This window comes from Lagopus leucura, unplaced genomic scaffold (assembly GCF_019238085.1).
Source record: "Lagopus leucura isolate 7727_CA_CO unplaced genomic scaffold, USGS_WTPT01 Super-Scaffold_100017, whole genome shotgun sequence".
Lineage (NCBI taxonomy): Eukaryota > Metazoa > Chordata > Aves > Galliformes > Phasianidae > Lagopus > Lagopus leucura.
In genome coordinates, this window is record NW_024962271.1 from 6544060 (window position 1) to 6557909 (window position 13850).

The 13850-nt window shown below is 42.5% G+C and overlaps 1 protein-coding gene across 3 annotated transcripts in view; it reads left to right on the forward strand.

Moving 5' to 3' along the window:
• Positions 1-13850, forward strand: part of LOC122183289 (WT1 interacting protein) — a 72113-nt gene that overhangs the window by 13446 nt on the left and 44817 nt on the right. For 2 of the 3 annotated variants that reach the window (XM_042877159.1, XM_042877160.1), the window contains one exon: positions 13605-13706. In XM_042877159.1, the coding sequence (XP_042733093.1) occupies positions 13605-13706 (102 nt within the window). Of the gene's footprint in view, positions 1-7693; positions 7722-13604; positions 13707-13850 lie in introns of those variants that run through there. The other variant, XM_042877161.1, reaches the window with a different exon arrangement.

A 13850-nucleotide genomic window follows, 5' to 3' on the forward strand; every position in this document is an offset into this window, starting at 1 on the left:
GAACCTACTTTTTTTTTTTTCTAAATAAGTTGCTTATCCTAACTCTCATGTGGCATCCCATACATTTGCAACTTGTCAGTTGGTGCAAAGAAACAGGGGAAAAGATATGTGTTCAGCCTGTATTCATTCTGCCAGAGACTTGTACAAGCCATTGCCTTAGCACAAGCCATTGTCACCACTGCAAGACACGAGCTGGGGCTCCCATTAGATGAAAACCAATTGGGAGTAACTGTTTGTGCAGTTTGCTTCATTTTTCTTGTTTTGCTTGAGGTGACATCTCTCTTCTGGGCTGTTGTGGGAGACAACTAGAGGAGATGTTTTGTGCCTGGTGCTAGGTTGAGCAGAATCCACTTAATGGAGGCTAAACAATGATTCCTTCTATAAACTGGACAAATAGCTCATCTCCAAAAAGGATAAAATCCTTCATCTTGCAAAAGTACCAGTTGGAGAAGCAGAGATTGTGTAGTCACTAGCTTGGTAATGACTGTGCTGTGCTCTGCCCTTACAAAAAAGGCACACACAGTGGGGAGATTCTTCATTAAGTAAAAGCTAACCTTATTTCCATGGTTGTAATTACAGAAGAGGCTGGATTCATATGGAAACAAAGGCTTCATTAGTTAATTAATAAAATAAAAAATAAAACCCAAATACACTAATTATTTTTGCTAGTTTTCAGAAGAATTTTTGTGGATTTTTTTTTTTAAAGAGAATCACAGAATCACAGAATTGTAGGGGTTGGAAGGGACCTCCAGAGATCATGGAGTCCAACCCCCCAACATTTAGAAATGTCTTTCTCAGCGGATACAGTAAAAGGAAAGGTTCCCAAAAGACTTCTCTGAAATTAAGGAAATAGTTGCACTCATTTGTGCTGCAGCAATTCAGCAAGTAAGAAATAAAATCCCAACTGTGTGATTTACACACTGATCATGAATGTTTTGATTAAAGGTCAGACTCTGAAATGCATTTATGCTTGTTTGGAAGCCTGAAGAGAAACCACTGGGGATGAGATCTCTAAGTAGAAGCTGGATATAGAAATATTCTTGTAGCTCTTATATTGCCCATTTCGTTTTGTTGTTGTGAATTTAGCATTAGGAGAAGTTTTACTAGAAGATTAATGTCCTGCCCCATGTAGCACGTACAGCAGAGGAAGGCATTTGTGTAGGCTGTCCTGACTTAGCATATCAGTGAAAGGAGTTAAAAAATAGGTAGGAAGAAGAGAAAAGGGTGTCCAGGACAGCTAATTGATTTTTCAAGGATTTTTTCAGTCTTGGCCTTCTCCAAGCTCAAGAATGGTCCATTCTGTCATGTGGGCAGACTCTTGAAGAAGAAGTGGCAGGAGGATCACGTCTGATCAAGGAGCTCCTAACTAAGAAATGAAAAGGCAATATATAAGAGTGGGAAGCAGGGATAGGAGACCTGGAAGGAATAAAAACTATCTCGGCTCATCTGGTATTGAATCTGGTGAAAGGTGTAATGGTCAGCAAGAAGGGCTTCTGCAGGTTGGTAGAGGTAGTGAAGGTTGGGGCAACAAAGACAGTGAAGGTTCTTCTTGTCTTATGGGGAGCAGTTGAGGAAACTGGGATTGTTTAGTCTGGAGAAGAGATGGCTCAGGAGGGACCTTATTTCTCTCCACAAACACCTGGAAGTGGTTGTCGTGAGGTGAGAGGTCAGCCTCTTTTCCCAAGTAACTAGTGATATGAAGAGAAGTACAGTGGCCTTAAGTTGCACTGGGAGAGGTTCAAGTTGGATATTAGGAAATATTTCTTCGCGGAAAGAGTGTTGAGATATTGGAACAGACTGATGGGGGAGGTGATGGAGTCACCGTTTCTGGAGGTGTTCAACAAAACAGTAGATGTGGCATTGAGGGATGTGGTTTAAGGGATGTGCTGATGATGAGTTAATAGTTGTACTAGATCTTAATGGTCTTTTCCAACCTTAATGATTCTGTGAACCAAAAGAAAGTGTAGGGAAAATGTGGGCCTACTGATTTTATACTGGGATGGCCTTCTGTGATGAAGGGAGTAGGTGAATAAAAGGAGAGCAGTGTTGATCTAAAGTTCAGAATGTTTCATACTATCATCTGTGACACCTTATGGGTAAACTGATGAAGTACAGACTAGGTAAGTAGACTATGAAATAGGCTAAAACTGTTCAGCTTCTGGGCTCGAAGGGCTCTGACCAGCACCATGAGGTTAGGCAGGAGGCCAGCCATTAGTGGTGCTCCTCAGCAATTTATCCTGTGCTAATACTGTGTACTGTCGTTAGTGCCCTGGGTGATGGGTCCCTATCAAGTTTGCAGTTTGTACAAAACCAGAAGGAGTGCTTGGTAGACTGTATGGATGTGTTGCCATTCAGTGGGACCTTTACAGACTGAAAAAAGAGGCCAACAGAGAAATTCCATAAAGTTCGGTACGGAGAAATGTGAAGTACTGTATGCGGAGCAACAATCCTGTACATTGGCACAGGCTGAGGGCCCACTGACTGGATAGCAGCTTTGTAGAAAGGCTATCTGGCATCCTACTGGACAATGAGTGACACATGAGCAAGCATGCTCCCTGGTGGCAAAGATGGCAACAGCATCCTGAGCTGGTGTTCATTTCTTGCCATGTTGGATCACGGGAATACTGAAGCTGAGTGCATGCCCTGCGCATCCATCTGGGGAGCCAGGTGCCCTCATACTCTGTCTAGACAGCGTGTGTCCCTAGTGTCTAGGCGGTTCTCATGATAGCTGTGTCTAAATGGGAGATCCCAGATCCACTCGGTGTTCTCAGTCGTGGGTGTCTGCTCTGGCTGTGGCTTGGTGCTATAGCGGGTTGGGAGCAAGTTGCGTCCACGTGGTCTTGGCTGGAAGAGGCAGTAGCTCGCAGCCAGTGTCAGGTGGAAGGTCTGCCAGCTGGGATGTGAGCGTGTTGGGGCACTGCAGTCTCATCCCATCTTTTCAACAGTGGCTATGGTACCCAACTCTTAGGTGGACCTTTCAAAATTTAAAAGGCTGCAGATACATACCATAGTGATTATAATCAGTTGTGAATTATCTTTTGTTGCTCTTGTCACAATCCTGAACTACTGCTTTAGTAAGTAGGGAAATACTTGGTACTGAGGTTGCGCGTGGGGTTTCCACTGTGCTCTGTCATGATGAACAGGCAGCTCAATTGGGGTGGAAGAGTTTACCTCTCTTTACGGCTTCTCTGAATTTTGCTGAGTATTTTAATTAAAACCAGATAAAGGAAAAATTTTCACACAGTTTCCGATTTGTAGTGATTTCACCTGCTGCTGAAAATTTTATCTAGACATAATGTTGAAGGCATGATGTAAGAAGGAATGAATGTTCCTTTTAGTTGCGATATGAATAGAGGCTTCTCATGTCAATTAAGTGTTGACTTGATAATTATGAGAGGATAACACATTTCTGTTATTTTTCAGCTGGTCCTCTAAGACATAAATTTGCTAACATTTCACCACTTTGTGTAACCTTGCAAAATGGAGAGAAGCTTACCTGATAAATTACATTATATCACATTTGGTGATGTTTACTGTAACTAATGAAGTGAAAAATCGTTTTTCTTAACCCTCCAGTCTTTCTGTCAGTTTGCTCTTTCCCTAGTTTTGCAGATTTTACATTTTCTTTTTAGTAAATACATAGAGATTTTTAATAAATAATTGTTGTTTCTATGCTTTAGCGCTAGTACTCTTAAGTGCGGTTGAGCCACAGCTCTTTTCTTATCTGCCTACTATGGCAGAAGCTTGATTCTCTCCTTCCTAAAAGTGCTGCTTGGGCGGTGTGTAGCTGCAGTGTGTGCTGGGAGAGACTGGGGGAGAAAAGCGTCTTGCCTCTTTTTCACCATTTGTGATTCCCACTGGCATCCCACTCCACAAAAAATGGAGTTCACGTTCCTAATTTCAGCTTAAAATGAGGATGCCTTACTGTTTTTGTGCTAGCAGGGTGCATGTGCTGATTTTGGGAACAGACATGGGTTGTGGTTGGGTACTGTGATGCTGAAGGCTGGTTGGCTTCTTCTGTTCTGTGAAGGTGATGCTTGTTATGCACCAGGTTGCCAGTGTTATGCACAGTGATCATTTTAATCCTCTATCCTTTTAAATCTACTTTCCTGTCATTTTGAATTGAGTGAGGCATTCAGGGACAAAGTGGGGGAAGAGGGATGTTTCTAAGTGTGATGTTTGTGCATTTCTGGATCATTCAGCAGTACTAAACTAGGTATATGTCATGTGTATGGTGACGTTTCTGTTGAACCAGCAAGATAGGCCACGTACCACAGAGTTCATGCCAGCTGTTGGAGAGCAGTTTGTTACCTGATCCAGAACAGAAATACCTGATCCAACAAAAAGTCAAAGCAGTCCAGACAGCTGATACTTGACACAGCAGAAATCATGCCAGTATGAAGTTATCCATCAGTGCTTAACACTGCATGGCATGTTTTTATATGGTAGTAAGAGTTGCAAAGCTAGTTTAATTCTACTGCTTTACCACTGCCTATCTCAGTGGAAGTGTCACTATTGAGTGAACTGAGAACTGCTCACCACTAAGTCTCAGCAGTGCTGTTTGGCCATGGGTGCCTTGGAGAGCAAGTCACTGAAGATGGAAATAGAGCCTAAGTCTATGGTTATGCAGAGCATAAGGTCGTCTTCTAGTGTAGCCACTGTAAACTGAAAACTGTCAGAAACAACTACTAATGTCTGCCTTTGGTTTGCGTTGGAAAGCAGCTGAACGTGTGCCTGGCTAGGTTTGTAGAAGCCTCATCTTTTGGAAGTTGGCAATGTGTTGATTTTCTAATTTTATTTTTTTCCAGTTGGTTCCATAGGAAGGAAATGAGCCTGCTTATGTAGCATTTAGTATTACTGTTTCCCAGGGGGACAGGGAGGTGAAGAAAGCAAAATTGGAATATCCTGCTTACATGAAGCTAGTGTTACATTTCACCACCCATCCCAAGATTTTTCATATTTCTAGATTAGGACAGGCTTTTCTTACGGTCTGAGACTCCTCCTGTCCTATTTGGAAGAAGAGCTTAATTGTTTGCACTAGCATGGAGCTTCCTGTGCCTAATTGCTCAGAGAAAACTGTTTTGTTTTTTTTTGGTGAAGCTAAGGCAGGGAAAGTGGGGTTTGCCAGGGTAGTTATTTTAGAATTAAAATGATCCATGAGTTGGAAGTGTGAGAGGCCTACATCAAATGACTTTCTGAAATTGCTGCCCCTGCAGGATCCTTTACATGAAGTTATATTCCACTCCCTACTGCATTTCCAAAGCATCATTGACTTGCTTTACTTTCAGTGACTAAATAAAAATAACCTCAGAAATTTGAGGTCACGGAGGTTTTTAGGTAATTTCCAGCTTTAATTTAGGTATGTCTTTTTTAACTGTTGTACAGTGCCTACCTATGTGCTTGCTTTTTATGTAAGCAAACCTGTTTATACTTCTGGAAATGATAAAGAACCTCCACAACACATGCTAATGACTGTGGCACTGTTGCAGGGTAGGTAGTAGGAGTTACGCACTGACACCAGCTTCAAACGCTTGGGCAGTGCTCGTGGAAGGGGTGGTTGAGTTTATAACCACAGTGGTTATGTAATGTCATGCCTTTTCCAGGATGTCATGTTCGTTCTGGAAATAGACCGTTATCTAAGAAAATAGAAGAAGGTACCTGGAGACTTTCTGGCGAGTGTCCCTGTTTAATCATGAGCCCATTTTAAATATGTTAGGGAAGGCAGCTTAATATGATGTTTTTCTGCCATATATTAGTGATGACTCATACAAGCAATGTCAGAAGACTGTAGTGAAAAATCTCTCCAACTTGACCTGAGTGCAGCTGATGTTTCCAGAACTGATGTGCTGTGTAGTTCAGGATATTTGCACTGCATTGCTGGTGCTTTAGTGTCACTGTTGTTACCTGCTGTACGGATTTTTCAAAGCCAAAGCGTTAAAATTGGTCGTCTTTTCCATGTTGTCTCACAGGGCTCATACACCACCTCCCCAACAGGAAATTCACCCAGGGGAGCTTTGGATGTTGATATTAGATCTTTCTGGACTGAAACCAGGGCTTTCAGGAGCCTAAGTTATTTTTGCTTGTAAGCATGACTTCTGTGCCTCTCTGTTGAGTTTACTTGTCCAGAGGCAGCCTCTGGGTGCAGTGGTGTGTCCTCTGCAACCAGCAGTTGTACAAACTCGGGGCTTGATGGCGTCAGCCTGTTTTCACAGGCATCAGCCTGATTGCTGCTGCCACTATGCTAGAAATTGCTGCTCCTCAAATGTCTGAATTGTGCATGATTCCAGGCAAAAAGAGCTCGGCTAAGGGTTTTGAGCAGAAAGGCCTTGTTGACCTGGGCCTGTTGGGCTGAAATGTGATAGAGCATGCAGCCGCTTTGCTGGCAGAACTAAAGGGATCATAGTCCCTGGTCAGAGGGTAGGGGCAAACAGCTGGAGATGGCTGTGATGTGGCATCTACATAGTCATTATAAATGCAGCTGTGAGGATGCATGCCCACAGTGAGATTTTCTGATGTTCAGCAGTGGAGAATGGGTAGGATGTGGATGGACACTTATTTACTTGTTTTTCCCTCCAGAAGTCACTAATTCTTGCTGGTGCTCTGCTTTACTAACAGTTGTATGTTTCCTTCCTTTGATAATTTCCGTAATAACAAGTTGCTTTTAAGACCTTAGTCTTTTTCTTTTTTTTTTTTTTCCAACAAGTCAGTTTTTGAAGTTATTTGTAAGTCCTCTTGTGCTTCTAGCTGTGATTGTCAACTTAGTCATGAAGCTTGAGCAGTCAGCTGAGCTCTGAATCGCAAACAAAGCAACCCAAAGCAGCAAAGATGATACAGCAGCCCACAAGAACTATTTGGTCTTCCGGTTCATTGCCTCAGCAGCAAAAGATCTTTCTATAAATGCCAAGAGAGAAGTATAAATCATCCTGGAACTGCCATGCACTAAATCAAGAAGCAGAGAAATGAATGAATATTTGTAAACCAAGTGTCAGTGTAACTAAAATATTGTGAAGAACAATAGCCCTGTGATATGCCTTGTGCTGTTGTGAGGCTCTGTGCAGTCAGATATCCACACAAAAGAAAGTTATGTAGAGGCATGCTGGCTGTAGCCAAGGCAGGATGAACTCTGTGCAGATAGTGTCAGTAATTTCATGGTTCAGAGCAGTAATTTCACATACTGTATGAAGCAATAAGCATTTTCTGTTCTACCTTCAGGCTTCCAGTGTGTGATTGGGTGAATCTACTTTAAGAGTAACAAAAGCCAGTGTCCAGCAGCTGCTAATCAGAGCTGATACTGGCTCCCACTTTACCCACTCTGTGATGCTGACCTGGAGCTGCCTGAATTCACCAGCACAGATGTTTGCTGAGTTGATAGCTCCTAAATTATAGTGGGAGAAAGTGGTATCAGAGAGTCATTTCTACAGCCTTCTGTCTATTCAAACTCGCACCTGTTGTCTCACAATACATTTGAGACTTTGGAAAGCTTCCAACAAAACAGCCCATGTATCAACTAAGCAAGTCTCAGAACAGGCAGACGCCAAACCCTGCTGACCTGCTTGTTGGCAGCACAGATTCCTTCTGGCCGATAAAGCTCCGCTCCAGTGTCCTGATCAGCAGTGCCATGCCTGGAACTGGTCCCAGTGACTCCTTTCCTGACTTCATCCTCTTTCAGCAGTCTCGTCCAACACAAGCCATGACCTTGTTTAGCAATAGACAAAGTGGAGGTATTTGGTTGTTTTTTTTTTGTTTTTTTTTTTTTCAGGAGTTAATGTTTGAGCATAGAGCTTGCTTCTATAAAACCTTCAGTGAATGTGAGCTTTGCTGCATAAATTCATGCCTAATTTCTGTTTTCTGAGTAAGTTCTAAGCATGCATGCATGCCTCCTGCTCCAAACCTTGCTAAAGCTAATTGTGTGATAATGTCTCCTCCAGTATGCAGGCAATGCAGGCACTGAAACAGTGGAGATCTTTTCATGTTGGCAGATGTAGTAGTATATTGATGGCACTTCTAGCCTCTCCAGGAGGCGGAAAGCTGGGGTGGTGTGTCAGAAAAATTTAATAACGGTAAAAAAATCTTCAGGTCTTGCTTTGCTTAAGACATTATTTCTGTTAGGTGATGTTATGCCTATCTTTCCCACAGTTTAACCTTACTTTGTGCGGGGTGCGAGTGAACCAGAGCAGTGTAACCGGATGGGGCCAAGCCCCCCCCCAGCCATGAGGAATCATGACTTGTGGATGGGTTGTGGCTTGGGAGGGAGTTTGAAGTGTTCATTGGAGCATGTCTGCTACTCTGAGTCTGTCATTCTTCATCTTAAAGTTGTGACACCTTTTCATCTTCCCAGTGGGAGAGGGAGCGTAGGCAGCGTACCCAGCTGATCCCCTTGTTGTACCTATTGTAAAAACGCTATGGCCAACTCTTACTGCAGTTGTTATGTTGCTTCTCAGAGCATCTAGAGTATGTTTTTCTTATTTATAACTTGCACATATCAGATTTCATTTTGTGTTGAGTACTGAAGTCTTGGAAAAATTGCCAGGTATCTGTCAGGTGACAAATTCAGTAAGGACTACCAATGGTGACAAGGGCTGAGAGGGGTTCCCTCACTCCCCTCTGGCTGCTGGAAAAAGGCTCTGCTCCTTTGTCCTTCATAGGTGCCTTGCTTTTTTCTAGTCTCTTGCTGGGGGATGACGTGTACATCAGAACATCGCTCCTCCTGTGTTTGTTGGAAGGAGGGGAGCATTTTTCTCTGCTGAAGTCACAGCATCCGGAGCTGCTGCAGACCAGGATGTCGGTACAGTAGCGGCTGTCAGGCAGGTACAGCTGCAGCACAGCCTGATTGGCTGTGCCTGAAGCAGCTTTGCTGCTTCCCTATTTACGCAGCTTCCTCGCAGAATATTTTTTAAAGGTGGTAACAACACCCTCTTTAAAACTTGCTTAGCTGCAAGAGGCTGCAGGCCTTTCACTGAAGGAAGCCTATATGTGTGTTTGTGGAGGTCTAGCATAGCCCATCTGCAGTCCTCGTGCTTTCACAGTTAGCCCCTTGTGCTGCGTTTTACTTTCTCTGAGCTAAAGTTTCTTCCTCCTTTATAATTCTTGCTTCATGCCTATGGGTTTTCATTCCCTGCACCTTGAGTATGCCAAAGGGGTGTGGAAAGCTTATTATTGAAGTTTCTGGAGATGGTCTTTTCTGCCAGAGAAGAGAAAATGAGATTTTGCAGTAACTCGAGGGTAAAATTAACTTACCCTCCCTTCCCTGCACTGCAATGTGAACAGAACTGCTGAGGCAGGGAGGGATTCATCTGTGCCATGTGTTAGTTGTTAATTTTAGCTTTGCCATAACTCTTGACGACAGGGCATGGTTGTTTCCTACTGTAGGCAGCATGTAGCAGTTATCCAGGAGATACAGTGTGACTGTAAGACAGTAAAGCTGCAGCTCATCCCTGAGCTGTGGCATGCTGTCAAGGAGTGCAATAGACAGATTCTCATTCTGACTCATACAGCTGGTTCTTGCTGAAGTTGAGGCCATATGGTACCATTTCTCTTGCATTCATGCTAAACCATTGACTTCAGGATAAGTGAGGATAGAATAGGTGCAGGCTGATTTCCACATGTGGCTGAGGACAAGACCTGGCCAAAAGGTTGTACATCTGCTGTTATACATACTGCATTTAATCTTTGACTACCGCCTTTTTTCTAATTCTGGGTAACTGGTGAAATCTGGATGAAGTACCAGTCTGCTGCTTGTACTTGCACGGTCGAAAAGACACAGGCTTGTCAGGAGAGAGATCATCCCAGAGCTGGATGTACAGGACCCAAACTGACCTTACTCCAGCGTGTAGACTACTGCAGGAGTGCTACAGCAAGTTTCACTGCATAGCTTTAATGTCTTCTCTAGGTAGCTGCTGGTAGCTTTGTTACACTGTGCTTTGATCTCTTGGGTCTAAGCCAAAAACAGACTGTGACAGAAAATACATATCTAGGCTGATAACAGTTTTTCTATTTTCTTGTGATGCTTGTACTAGGATTTTACTAATACACGTGTTAGCTGGGGAACATTGCTTTTCTGATAACTCTGTTGCTGTGCAGTCCTGGCTGCACCTGGAGATGCCATTGTGACTGACTGTCAAGCTCGATAAGTGGGCTGGTTAAAGTGTGGGGAGTGCTGGCAGCATGCTGCAGCTAACTCTGGCAGCCTCTCAGGGGGCTCATTCTCTTTCCAGCATTGCTTTTAATATAGGACTTCAGCTGAGGTCCACAGAGCATGTTTTTCAGTGGTTTCTCCCCCCAGTTCTATCAAATGCTGTGTAAAGATGCAAACATTGTTTTACCTTAGCTAAGGAAGGATGCAGAATCGTGCTGCTTCTGAGGGAGACTTCATGCAGACTTTGAGCCTATACACAACATCTGGCAACATCTTTTCCTAGCTGAAGAAGGAGACCAGCTCTGTAGGAGAGCTTTAGACCTGGGTGAAAATGCAGTCATTAATGTGTTGAAGAACTGGAGGTACAGTTGGAAGCTTGGTGTAGAGGTGTTGGGAGGGACAAGGAATTGAATGAAAGCTGAAACAGTTGACCTGGAGTTGGGTAAAGTGAGGAGTCAGAAATGAGATCTGCTTGCTCTGTAACAGTGCATTCTTCATAGGCAGTTTAACAAGTTTTGAAATGAAATCTGGAAAAAGAAAAAGTGATGTAGCTGTTATGTTGGGGCTTACACAAGCTTGCAGTGTGCAGTCTGGGCTGTGACTGGTGGAAAACATGGTGGAACAACCATGTGATTGGTGCTTTTCCAAGGCAGTCATGAGCTCACACTGTGCTCGCACCCCAGCTGCGTGTATACTTTCCAAAATACACTTTTGGAATTATACATATGCCTTTTTAGCATGCTGATGGTCTCTGTGATCATTTATTCCTGGAGCTAATGACTGTTCTTTCAGAGAATGTAAGGTAACAAAGTGACAGCTGCTCTTAACTAATCACTTGCTGCAGAGACCAATATTAACATGTACAATAGATCCTTTTGCTTCTGATGGTTCACTGGTGCAATGGCAAATAAATTAGGCAATATCTTCATTTATCAGAGCAGTTCATGGCTGTAGTAGAGAATATGAGAGCTCATTGATGGTAACATCAGAACTACAGGCTGGATTTCTGTTATTCTTTGGATAAACAGGAAAGCATAAAAAGAAAAAGATGTGTGACCTCACAGTCAGGCTAGTGTTAGCCATCCACCTCAGGTGCACAGTTGGCATGAAGAGATGGGAAAAAAGAGTGCAGCTGGGGAGCTCTCATGGGCTCTCTTCTGGCTCCTCTACGTGGAGTTAAACTGAAATATGGTACAACAGCCTTATGCTGAAGTTAGAAGACTTCTGATTTCTGAAACAGTTGCTTTCTTTGCTGTGTGTGCAGCCCTTCTGCCCCAAAGGCCACGAAGGACAGCAGTTATTTTGGGTCTTGTAGCCTGTGGTGAAACAAGCAGGTTTGGGAGTTGCTGTGGCTGCTGTTGGTTGCATGCAAGCTCCTCCTGCAGCTGCTGGCTGACAGACCTGTTTTCTGATCAGTGTCCTCAATAATCAATAGTGGTCTTTTATCAGCAATTAACCATTAACTTGTGGCTAATAGCAGACTTTTTTCATAACCTTTGTCTATGCATAAATAAATAGATGTAACAGCCTTGGATAAGACAACAGATATGCTGAAGTTTCCATTTTCTGTATCTGAACTGAGCTTGTCTAATGAAGGACCAGCAGTACAGTGAACTGATGGATACAGGTGGCATCTGGTTCAGTATTGTAGGTTTACCTAAGGATATTAGCTTTAATAATATTAAATACCATAGTTCCTGCTTCATTGAAACACAAAACTCAAGTTCAAGATTTTTTTTAAACTACTAGTTTAAAAAAGTTAATAGATTTGCTGGTTTCTCTAAGTTTATAATTTCACTTAATTGATAGATATTCTCATGGTGCAAAATTACAGCATTGTTGAACAAGATGAATGAAAAGCTGATCTCTTTTCATGATTTGAAAAGAGGTAGTTAAATGTGGAAACACCAAGAAACCCATAACTTATGGAAGGTCTTCCCATTTTAGTACTTGGATTAGTAGCATAGAAAGTTGCTTTTTTTTCAAATATCTCTTTTTAAACAGTTCATACTACGCAGTCCATACAGATGCACAGTCCATACAGATGCAGTTTCAGAAGTGGAGTTTAAAGTCTTGAGTAGCTTAAGGGACTTAATATTTCTGGGTTGTTGTGTTTGATTGTTTCTTTACTGAGAGATCTGGTTAAATCTCAGCTGTGTTGATGAGTCCTGCTCTTCTGCCAGCTTTGCTCATCTCCTTGCTGCTATCTGCCAGAGGCAGGTGGCATTTTTTGTCTTTTCCAGTTCATATGCTGGAAGTGTATAAAACCTATGGGAGGGGAACTGAAACACCAAATGATTTGTTAACCTTTTTTTTCCTGCTATGTAAGTTTCTACTAATTCGTAATATACTACTTTTCTCTGAGCAGCTTGCATTTATATTTTTTTATGTGTGTACAAATTAAAATGCTCGTACCGTAACAGGGAAAAATTCTGGGTGGTTAAAGCTTAGTTTCATAGTTCTTGAGTTCCTAGGCTTTCAAGTACATTAGCAGCTTTGTTGATGCTAGTAATGCTGAGCTTGTATGTGCATTTGCAGAAAGAGGGCCTCAAACAGTCCATGGATCACAACTTCCTTACAAAGTTGTGCAAGGTAGAAAACTCAATTTCTATTTTCTACTGTAGTGTTTCCAAATTCAAAGTTTTGAGATGCTCTGTACAGCTCCAGAGATCAGTGATCATCTCAGATGAACTTAATCAGTTCTGTGGAGTACATGGAAGAAGGATACAGATTTGTGAGCGTTTCATTTCTGCTTCATAGTGAGCCTGCGCTGTGTGAGACTGACAGCTGAGTTTGCTGGCACTGTGCTTCTTTGTACTTTCATCTTATACAGGCTATGTATGAGAAACATCCCCAGCTTCACCAAGAGCAGGTTTTAGGCACTAAAGGTGAATTTCTGCCCCACTGCTAGCCAGAGTTTTTGCCCTTAGACCATAAGAAAGGTGGAAGCTTTGCTCTTCTGTTTTGTAAGCTCCCAGGTTATGTTTTAGGTTGCGTATTACTAATTGTGGACAGTTAACATGTTAAACAATTATTAAATGCAACTAATAAGGCCCGTTTCCCTGTGTTTGCTTCCACCTGAATCAGCATTTCTGATGGCTTGTGCTCTTGGAGAGAGGCAAAAAGAAAATACTTCATTTTAGATGTGATTATTGTCATTTGTGATCATTGAATGTAAAATGGTCAAGGTCTTACTAGATTGTTTAGTGAACAAAATTTCTGTCTTTAGCTAGTCTCAGTCTCCATATGTTGAATTGCCAGCAGAGGCCTGCTCCAACCCTTTTATTTTGGGTTCATTACAATGTATTTATTTCATACGAACTGTCTGCTGCTGACTTGCATATTTGAGTCTAATGATGTGGAGGAGCTCATTGATTTGGGGGTACTGTGAGTGCTGTGATTCAATGGCCCAGAGCTAATTTTAGGATCTGAAAAGAATTCTAACATTCGTTCTGTTTCTTCTTTGTAGGTATTTGTATAAAATGTGGAAAAGGTGTGTATGGAGCGAGCCAGGCTTGCCAAGCAATGGGTAACCTCTATCATACCAACTGCTTCACGTGTTGCTCTTGTGGTAAGTCAGACCTTCTGCAGCCTTACTAAGTGGCTTCCTTTTGTAATTTTGTGTTGCTGTAGCAGCCAGCATGCAAACTTCATCTTGCTTGTTTCCTGAGGCAAAATTCCTATGTGAGACTCCAGCTTCAGAAGTTCATTTTTT